Raw genomic sequence first — 11,372 nt, 5'->3', positions numbered from 1 at the left:
TTTCAATTTTGTCTAACTTCATGAGAATATGTAAAAATCTGCACGAAATAATATAGACGACTCTGTTTACATATGCACTGATGGCTCCATCATGGCTGACCTTGGTTAAGAGATACGATTATGAATCTTGTTTTGTATTAAATTTATATGCTGAGTCAGATTTTTACCTTGATGGTGCACATGGTAATACTTTGCAGAAGGACATGCAACTATATCTGATCAAATTCTTTTGACTCCAATGATCAAAATATTTACCCTCTTTTATGTCACGTTGAGCTGGGGACCAGCAAATTCCTTTTGTTTTACGCATTGCTTATATCTGACATAATATCGTAGGAAAACCCTGCACCCTATGTGTGCACGCTGCAGTGAAGATGTTAAATCATTGTTGACTGAGGTCAAATGAAACGTTTGAAGCAAATCAAAATTATTGTAGATAGATATGAATAAGTAACGGTTGATATCAACTTTTCCAGAAAACTAGCATACATACTCCAATTTAGTAGTAACCGTGCGCATTAAAAAAAAATTTTTTTTGGAAAGAACATACAAAAAAACTTTTCCCCAATATTATATCATTCTGACATGCATGCAGACTTGTATCCACCTTGAGGTAAAACAACACGAAATAACTAGTATTTTAGATTCAATACCAATGACCATTACACTCAATTATATCCATTTGAATAGTGTAGAATTGTTTATGAAAAAGACTCTTAATAGAGAATCACACATACATAAATTTAAAGTTTTTTGTTTAAACTAATTAGCCTTTAATAGGAACGCCTAAAACAGATTTGAAAGGCTGAAAATAAAAAAAGGTCAATGACAACAGAAAGTTGGTAACGACGCTTCTAACGTTGGACAGACACAAACAAAAATTGCGCTCTACGTGGCGCATTCGAGGTGTGGTTAATTAAATCTTAATATAGGCTCTGAAAGAAAAGACAACGTACGCGTGTAATTATCTGCATAGAAAAATGGTCGTAAAAAAATATTTTTAACAGTATTTTTATGAAAAGTCAGACCCAAGGTTTGTATCAACCATAATGGCTGTAGAGCCATGTGTCTGCAATATTAAAACAACAATTACAGTCCACCGTGTTACAGTGAGGTAACTGGTAGACTATCAATTCCCGGTGGTATCATCAACTCCGCAATCGGTAAAATCGGAGAAAAAATACCTTACATGAGCAATGATGAGTTATTTTTTCTAATTGTTGGGGGTAGAGATCTTAACTGTTTCGGTTCTTAAATATCTTTTACTTTCATATTTCGATTTTAATCGTTCCTAATAAAGATATCTCCAAAAAAGCGTTTCGGCCGCGTGAAAATTACAAAATATTGTTTACATTTTATATCACATTGATCAATCTTTTTGGCACATTATGTTGATTCATTGATAATGCAAACTACAAGAACTCATAAGATTTGAACTAAGTTTATTATATGTACATACTAGAATGCAGTCTTAACCAATAGACAAGACGTGTCTATAAAATATATCAACTTCTAAATTTTCCTGATCTGTAACATGTGAAGGATTAGACAAAAAGCATGGAAGAACTATCACATCAGTTTCATTCTTAAAAATGTTTACACAAATCAAAAAGATAATTAAGTAAAAAATAAAAACACTAAAGAGGTTTCATACTTACGACTTCGCAGAATTATAACACGGGTTTAATATATAGTTTATATCATCTAAGAAAGAGTCAAGTATTTTATCTTACAGATATTTTTGATGTATGCTATTTGTGTACCGATCGCGATTGGAAGGAGAAAGGAGAAAGTTGATATTCCGATCGCATTTAAATGATCAGCATTTATCTTTGTGGCTGAAAAAAAAATCAGGTTTAGCTCTTTTTCTGCAAAACATTTAGTACGTTCGATTCCATCAAATTTTGTTTGTTATCATGATTTGTTTTCATGTTAATCCACCATTCGCTACATAAGGAAAGTCCTGCGCCAAGCCAGGATAATGGCAGTTGTTTTCCTTTTGTAAGATGTGTTTGCGCTTTTGATTTTGCCATTTTATAAATGACTTTCCGTTTTGAATAATCCTTGCAGTTTGGTACTTTTGTTATTTTACTTTTTTCTTAATTAATTTATGAGATGTAAAGATTTATTAACTGTTGTTGCCTTTATTTTACCTTATAAAAACATAACACATAATGGTGTCCACATTCATTACAACTAGCTTTGAAATGATGCGTTTCTGAAAAAAAATAAAATGCCAAGGTAAACGTTCCAAGAATATATTTATTTTATTTTCCCTAATTATATATTTTATTAATCCTGTCATTTAAATAAAGAATTGAATTGAATAAGCAGTGTTTTTCAAACAAAATGTGTTGAATAAATCTTCTACGTAGCGTTGTGAAAATAAGAAAATTTGATGGGACTGTCATAAAAGTGGGAGATTTAGCGTTAAAAAAACCAGGTTCAATCAACCATTTTCTACACTTGAAAATGCTGGACAAACTCAGGAATATGACAGTTGTTGTCTATTCGTTCGGTGTGTTTTATCCTTTGAATTTGCCATTTGATTAGGGACTTTCCATTTTGAATTTTCTTCGGAGTTCAGTATTTTTGTGATTTTACTTTCTACATTTTTACAAGTTTTAAAAATGTAGAAGATTTATTCATTCAAGTCGTAAAATGATTGATTAAAAATTGATTTATCTCATAATAATTTAGTTAAAGACCTCTGCCCACATGTGCTCTACATATGGTGTTAGTATTTGATATATAAGATATTCCTACTACTTACACTTTGACTGCATGTCAAACACATATATTTATTGTAAATATAATAAAGTTTAGATTATGACATTTTTAGGAAATAATACGATGGGTGCCAACTGTATGTATTCATTGTATCACAAATTCTTATTTTCTATTATTTTCTACAGTTTATAACTAAACTTCATGGGAAAGAAAAATCAATTGATAAATTGAAATATGTTGAAGTTACAGAGTGCATATAATAAGAAAAGCCCGCACCACAATTCAGCTATAAAAGGCCGCGACATTACAAAACGTGAAATATTGATGACAAAATAACAACTGCTTAATTTCTGAAAGAAAAAAAACAATAAACACAAAACAGATACAACGGACAACAACCAACGACAACCACTGAATTACAGATTTAAAGTGTCCGTATGTTGATTTAAGAACAAACGGTTAAAATAGGTTGGAAATTGATTGTCGCATCAGCTCGTCATGAAGTACAAACATAACAAGCATGAAGACATGTGATTCATTTATAAAATCCTGTCCTTTTCAAAATGTTGAAATATAAAAATGTTTGAATAACAAAAATGGTGTTTTGAAAATGTTGTTTTACTTTCATTTATCTCTCTCTCACTCTGTTTTATTGTGACTGCAATGTCTTCCACAATAAGTTGTGCCTCAACTGATCATTTACAAAACTTAGCGTAAAACAGTGCTTATTTGTTTTAGAGGCTCTGGTGTTTTCTACTGTGTGTTGTTTCTCCTGCGTAATAATTCTTCTAATAATAATTTAACTGCCTGTTGGTCAATAATAAGTTTTTGTCCTGCTTCGTGTATTCTACTCTCCATAGAATCATCATCATCATCATCATCATCATCAACATCTTGCACAATATTGTACCTACTTTTGGTTTTTTCCTCCTTTATCCCGATTCTCGATTTCAGAAGTGATACTAATAACCGAACTATGAGTAGTCCTATCATTGTCGGATCTAGAAAAATTGATAATTTGTGATACCATGTTTCTAACGGCTGAAAATCTTGTAGTAAAGTAGAAAGAAAAAAATCCAGTTCCCGATACGTAAAATATTCTCCTGGTAGCTTTCCGTAAGCTAATATGCCTTGTTTTGTTACGACTAACAGCAATGGCCAGTATTTCTGTTTTAACTTTTTCAAGATGTTCCTACCTTTATGGGACGCCATGTTCACCATTCCAAAGTTTACTTTATCACGGTATTTAACGCTTAATGATGACAAAAACATGGGCGGTACCGTCATATTTGTAAAAAGAATTATTCTTACTGCAATCTTATCCTTAGGACCATGATAAAACGCCCATTTTGATGACGTAAAAATGTCCCATGACGAAATTATCGAGATTTTATAATTTATTTCTTTTTGAATATCTGAAAATATGCTATGAAGATTGTAGTCATCTCTTATCGGATATTCTCGGTTGATTTTTTTCCCTGGAGTATATAGAAAAAGTGTCGATATATTCCATTTCTGTGTCAGGCAAGTTCTGGAAAGCAAAATAAAATAACTGTTTATCTGTTATATCCATTGAATAAACTTTTGGTACTGTATAAATATAATTTCCTAATATATACCATTGATGTGTTGCAAAATGAACAGATATCTGATTTAATATTGACGTCCAGTTGCAGATTCAGTCATAGATAATAAATTGAGGTATGTTCTGTAAAGTAGGTTGAATGGGATGAAGAGCAGGAAAACTACACTGCGGCAGACAAACTGATATGTTTGGTTTATGTGATATGCAGAAATGTTGTCTGTCACTAGGTAATTTACGAAACATTCAAATAGTTGTTGAAGGGATCATAAACGTGCAGAGAGCATGACATTATTCATACACGAAGCTTTTATAATTGCAGGTTAAACTTCTAATCGAACGTGGCTGCGTATGTATATATCCCGTACACAAAATCGGACGCCCCCTTTTGAGCATAGGTTTAACTACCTGATTGAAGATGTCCACGGGATGACCATTATTCTATACATCAGTCAGCTCTTCGAGTATGTTATCTTAGAGCATTGTAAGGTTTCACCTAATATGGGAATAAGAAAATGATGAATACTTACATGTTGTTTAAATTATAAATTGCATGCGTTTCCAACCCGTTTTTTAAGGATGTCGTTTTGGCAAATATTTACGGTAAAATTGGATACACGATGATTTAACTAAATTTGAAATAATAATATATATCTCACACAGAAAATAAATAGAATTTTTTATATGAATACTTGTTTGGAACTAACAAAATCATACATAAAATTCAGACACTAGTAACATGTATTATCAATAATTGTAACTTTTAGAGAGAAAAGTACAAATGTACCTTGAAAATAATTATTTTTATGTTTTTACATTTGTTCATTGACATTCTTTGCCATACACGGTATACGTCTCGCGGTATAAGACTTTGACAAAAAAAAATCATGTTCAGTGTTCAACACTTGTTGTCCTAGACTAGATCGTTGCTTCACACAGAAGGTGAGTGTTATTAAGCAAACATTTTCAATATTCAACTGTATTGTCAAAACGTCAAGTACCTCCGCGGCAGATCGTCAAATTCTTTACATTGAACAGGGCAAGACTATTAAAGTCCGTATCATTATTTCTTTACGTTAAATAGTCTACCCAATGATGAAACTAACTGCTAAAAAAAATGGAAGCGCAAACAGTTTACAACTCATTATTAACAAAGCTGTAAATAGGTATAAAGCTTTTGCTTTGGATTCAATCCAATAAAGTGTGACCACAAATCCATAATATTTTAGTAAAAGAGTATCGTCAAACAGTAATATACTTCTCAATAAATCTTGAAATTGTTTTAAAGGCACAACTAGTTACAACTAGTTACCGTATTATTAAGGGCCAGACAAAAATATAAACTAATTTCTTTACAAGCAAGCCAAGAACAATTTTAAGTGACCTCAAACAGGAATTGACAGCCCGGCTGTTCTGGAAATCGCTTATACTCGGTACAAATATATATTTTTATCAAGGTCAAAAGGAAGAAAGAACTCGTTCCTTTCATTAAAATTCCAGAGAAGTGGGCCAAAACTAAATCATGTTAGTCAATCTAAAACATAATCATAGTCAAACCGACAGTTCCTTGCCGGCAGATCTGTAAGAAAAACAACATTTTTAATATCATGACAAAAGTTTCGACTTTACCTTTTTTCAAAATCACAGTCAAGTTCTCCGAATTTGAAGTCCATGTATGTAAGCTTTCGTCTGAGAGCATTCCACGATGATTCGTTGAAATATGAAGATTTTAATCTAGGAGGCAATATATTTAAAAGAAAGATACTATCGTTGTACTTTTCTAAAGTCTTCATGAAGTTAAAGGCATTGAATTCATGGACCGGTCCTATAGTTGGTTCTCCTATTCGCTTCATGTGTGCTAAAGCCTCTGTGGTTACTGGGCCTGTAATAATACAGATATGTAAGCCAGATCTAATCAAAATAATAAAATATACTAAATCATTATAATACATTCCGTAATATTCTGATATGCTGGTATATTGATGTCTTTAACCATGTATAATGCTAATGCTATTGGTTTCAAATGTTGACCGCAATCGAAATCTTGTACAAAAATTAGTGAATACAATTTGAATTCATATCTTCACAGGAGATATGCAAGTATCAGAGATATAATTGCGGTACCTTCCTAATGAATAACAATAAAAACAAATTGGCACATGACGCTAACGGTATTTTTTTTTATGCATGTCAATGAAATGTGACAATTAAATACGTTAAAATGACGACTCACGTTAACCGTTTCACAAATGATATCGGATATGTTCCTTACGTCGAAACTACAATCCCCTTCCCTTTCATGAATGTGACCTACCGAATAAGACTATTTACCGGATTTGTTATCACATAAGCAACACGACGGGTGCCACATGTGGAGCAGGATCTGCTTGACCGTCCGGAGCACCTAGGATCACCCCTAGTTTTGGTAAGGTTCGTGTTGTTTATTCTTTAGTGTTCTATGTTGTGTCATGTTTCTATATTGTTTGTCTGTTTGTCTTTTTCATTTTTAACCATGGCGTTGTCAGTTTATTTTCGATTTATGAGTTTAACTCTCCCTCTGGTATCTTCCGTCCCCTTTTAAACTCGTTCTAAAAATAAATGTAACAGTTTATTATTTGAGACCTCTGACAAATAACGATAAGGACATTTTGACGAATAGCGCTAACGATAGCCGAAAAAGACCGTTTGAAGCCCGACGGTAAAATACATTCCTACCGTCAAGTATTGCTTTTACTACTTCCTAACTTAAAGCAATTTCATTTCCAGAAAATGATTATTATCGAATATAGGAACAACTTGTCATACTTAAAACACAAACCTGAGATATTTACGGCCCCAATTAAGTCATGTCTTGTTGACCTTTTGTAATACATGATGCCTCTCTGATTTAGCAGGTGTTTTAGGTCAGATATGGTCAGGGATTCTAGATCAGCTAGTATTGGAGGCGTGCTTTCTTCTACGTTAACTGTAAATAAATTTCAACTACGATCACAATAATGGTCGTGTGCCTTTTCGGCATATTTGTTAATATGTTATTTAGTTTTTTATGTCGGTCAAGTACTCCACAGGAAATTCACCAAAAAGAAAATTTAAAGACCGTGATACATTTATAACTGAGCAATTAATAGTTATCGACATTGCAGCTTTTATTAATAATAAAAGTTAAGATTCACTACGAGTGCACATGTTCTAAACATAAACATAAGGTTTATATTAACTTTTTTGATACGTTTGTTATTTTTACAATACCTTTAGTTTTGGCTAATGTAACAAGTCGGCTTCGATCTGCACTACGTCGGTAGACTTCTCCACGGCTATCCAGAAGTGAAAACAATTGCTTATTCGTTAGGTAGTCTGGATCGAGTCTATCGGAGGAAATCTTATTTTCCACGATATTTTCATCAGTGGAATATACCATTAAGTACACAGCACGTGACAGAAAAATGTAGAGGAGAACGTCATAAGAAATCACATATGTTTTAATAGTCTCCAGCATTATTACTTTCTTGACCAATTCCTCTTTCAAATAAGCTCCATTCAAAGGGAATTCTGATCAGCACTATATTTATATATTTATAGAATGTTGAAATATGACATAGTTGTAGGGTATTATAACATTGACACATGACTTGTTTCTAATAATTGTTTTGTTAATAAGGAAGTTTATCTTAACTGGTGTAGTGCCAACTCATGAAAATTGTATTTTAATAATATTCAATGATCCTCAAAAAGTTATAGTGCCTATCTTATGGATATAAACAACCCGGATTTTAAACTGCCAATTATATTGATTAAAAACACGTAGATCAGTGATTTCTTAATATGATTAGCAAATATCTACTTTCGTTTGGGTTCAGTTCGATGGGTAAAACCGTTTTAAAATATAAAACATGTATATATATAGGTAAAGACACAAAAATGATGTAACCATCAAGGTATGAATAAAAAAACGTATTTTCAAAGAGGCAAACAAACAAAAACATTGCAAGTATTATAATATATATATTTTTTTCAACATGCATGAAAATTGTCAGCAGGCTAAAAGTAAACCAAGATCATCTTATTTAATCGAATTGTATTAAAAGACTTAATACTAGTGACAAATCCATTACATCATTTCTATAGATAACTTGTGATGGAAAAAAGTAAAAGAACAAAAATACTGAACTCCGAGGAACATTTTAAACGGAAAGTCATTAAGCAAATGGCAAAATCAAAAGCTCAAACACATCAAATGAATGGATAACGACTTTCATATTCTTGACTTGGTACATGCATTTTCCTCTGTGAAAAAGTTGGATAAAACCAGTTTTATAGCTAGCTAAATATTGAATTTAAAAAAAAACATTTGTAAAACCAGAGAAATCAGAAATGCCGTGAAGGTTATATTAGTACCGTTTCCAGCCTTTAACTGGCAATATTAAAACAACAGAAAGGTTGGGTCGAAATTATACTTGTGTATGCCTATAATATAAATGTCCTGTACCAAGTCAGGAAAATGACAATTTTTATATAATAGTTCGTTTCTGTGTGTATTGCATTGTCGTTTGTTTTTTGTTGCACTTCAGTGTTTCTGTTGTTTCGTTGATTTCCTCTTATAGTTGATGTGTTTCCCTCGGTTTTAGTTTATAAACTTGATTTGTTTTCTCTCAATCGATTTATGACTTATAACGGTATACTACTGTTACCTTTATCATACAAGTGACTACAATTCATGTCACTATTTTGTTACTAAAGACATTTTTACTTGTTCTACTTTGTAGTAACCGCATGCCAGGAAAGGTCTCTGAAACAGAAAAAAAAATACATGTACGTATAATGATTGTGATAAACACAGCAAAGTCTTCATCTTATTGTTTTGTGACCAATGGTTTTCACGTCAAATGCCAAAGATACCCTGTTAGTCAGGACAATATACAGTGGTACTGTACGTTGTGCAAGGGCCTATCCGAAACAGTATAGGATGAATACTGGTATGCATAAAAATCAAAGAGAGATTGAAAAACAATGGTGGTCTTAGTACTAATATTATTAATTGCACCGTTATATTTAATTGAAAACATGTTAATAATTGCTACAACTGGTCTCCTATTACTTTTGATTATTTTGCATTTTGTTTATGACTTGTAAAATTTCCATAATTGAGATTTGTAATTCATATTGAAGGTGTCCACAAATGCTAGTCCTAATGTTATAATTGGCATATACACTGATTCTTTACTTCATTAGTAATGAACACTTCCAAAGGTCAACTTGTAAAGGTTTGCAGTAAGCTGCCAAAGTTTTGATTTGATAAAATATTTTGGGAATTTCAGCAAACAAAAATCACCCATTTGGCAATTAATCAATATGGATATACTTAACAAATTCGGATTTAAACATTTAAATAAACCATCTACAACCAACTGACCCCCAGAAAACATCTCATTAAAAAAAGCTCTCCCCTTAGCAGTCATCAAAATAGCAACGACTTTTTTATATTTTAATATAAGCAACCCATGTAATTAATTGAATATCACCGTCAAATGAATGATTTGTAGAACTCAAATTGCTTGTAATTTTGCTGCATACATTTTGTCGTTATCTAAGGGATTTACAAATATTCTAATTTTCAAAACATTTCCCTACCGACTATAATTTTCAATACATTGGAACATTATTTAAAATGCAACCATTATCATGTGTTTAAAATTTTGTTACGTTCGTCTTTGTTGCAACATTGTTATATGACATATAAATTAAAGTACTACTTCTGCGCTTCAAGCGAAAACAACTGTCATATACTGAACTTTAATTCTAGATCTTGTTTTTCTGATTATTTGGTTCTAAACAAAATGCTGCATGTCTTGTCCATCTGCGTAATCAGGTGACAGTTGTTTGCCAAGTTTCAATTCTTGTAAATCGACCAGGAAGAGACGTATTCAAAGTAACGAACAAAAAATGGCGGAATCGAATAAACACAAAATGAATCAAGACCGAGAGTGATGACATATGAATTAACACTTTGTCAAAAAACACAATTAGTAAAATCGCAGACCAGTAGACTTAACTGGTATACAATTATGAAAGATAGCAAAACATGTCGTTAGTGATTTGAAACGCTGATACGGTCATATTGGTAAACGCAAAACTGATTTAGTATCGATTTCAGTTTTTCTTACTAATAACGCTCTTGTAGTATATTTTTGTGCAAGTAGCATATCCCTCCACAAAGTATGAACATACACGAGTGTAACGTATTAGATGAGATATACATTCGTTGGAGCAAACGTTTTGGAACTGCTGAAAATGGAATGTTTCAAAGAAAAATGATGTTTTCCAAGGTTTCCGTAGTAAAAGGAGGAAGTATCGTATTTTTTAAATCGTCATTTAAGTGGGAAAAAATAAGGAAGTGAGTAACTAGTGTATTGCCAACTCATAAAATAATGTTATAATGATATTCAATGATCCTCAGAAATCTATAGTGCCTAACTTATTGAAATTAGTAACACGGTTTATAAAGTACAGTTATATATATATATGGATAAAAACACGCAGATCAGTTTTGTCTTGATATGATTAAATATTTTCTTTCTGTTGGGTTGGGCTTGTTTTGATATATATACTAATAAATATATATGTTTTTTGACACTAAACTTATGAAATAATTAAGGTTCTGATTTTAAAAAAAAAACCTTATATTTTGAAGGAAGCAATAACATTAACGGTACCAATTTTCCGGCACCAGATGCATATTTCGACAATACATGCCTCTTCAGTGATGCTCGTGTATCTGGAGTTGAGCAAAAAGTAAAATCACAAAAATACTGAACTCCGAGGAAAATAAAGTCGGAAAGTCCCTAATCATATGGCAAAATCAAATGACAAAACACACCAAAAACGAATGGACAACAATAAGTTTCAACTACAAATTATTCTCGGATATGCATGAAGATTTTTGGCAGGCTAAAAGTTAACCAATATATCCTATCCAATCGAATAGTTGAGATTCTATACCAATGACTGCTGCATTATATATACAATATATACTAAACTGCTACAAAAATAAACGCCAATATAA

At 32.0% G+C, this 11,372-nt stretch overlaps 1 protein-coding gene across 1 annotated transcript; it reads right to left on the bottom strand.

The window, feature by feature from the left end:
* Positions 1–1,425: 1,425 nt before the first annotated feature.
* Positions 1,426–7,962, bottom strand: LOC139514543 (E3 ubiquitin-protein ligase RNF103-like). Its single transcript, XM_071303913.1, has 4 exons — positions 7,562–7,962; positions 7,131–7,277; positions 5,942–6,194; positions 1,426–4,261 (listed from the first exon to the last, which is right to left on the bottom strand). Exons 1-4 carry the CDS (start codon positions 7,806–7,808, stop codon positions 3,484–3,486), a joined length of 1,425 nt encoding a protein of 474 aa, XP_071160014.1. The 5' UTR covers positions 7,809–7,962; the 3' UTR covers positions 1,426–3,483.
* Between the last annotated feature and the right edge of the window lie 3,410 nt (positions 7,963–11,372).

This window comes from Mytilus edulis, chromosome 3, assembly GCF_963676685.1.
Source record: "Mytilus edulis chromosome 3, xbMytEdul2.2, whole genome shotgun sequence".
In the NCBI taxonomy this organism is placed as follows: domain Eukaryota; kingdom Metazoa; phylum Mollusca; class Bivalvia; order Mytilida; family Mytilidae; genus Mytilus; species Mytilus edulis.
The sequence above is the reverse complement of the archived record's forward strand: the minus strand, read 5'-3'. Positions and strand labels throughout refer to the sequence as shown.

Coding starts and splice junctions, on each gene's coding strand:
- LOC139514543 (XM_071303913.1), bottom strand. CDS start 7,808: ATGCTGGAGACTATTAAAACATATGTGATTTCTTATGACGTTCTCCTC. Junction 7,278..7,561: donor TACATTAGCCAAAACTAAAG/GTATTGTAAAAA, acceptor ATTTATTTACAG/TTAACGTAGAAGAAAGCACG. Junction 4,262..5,941: donor GACTGTGATTTTGAAAAAAG/GTAAAGTCGAAA, acceptor TTTGCTTTCCAG/AACTTGCCTGACACAGAAAT.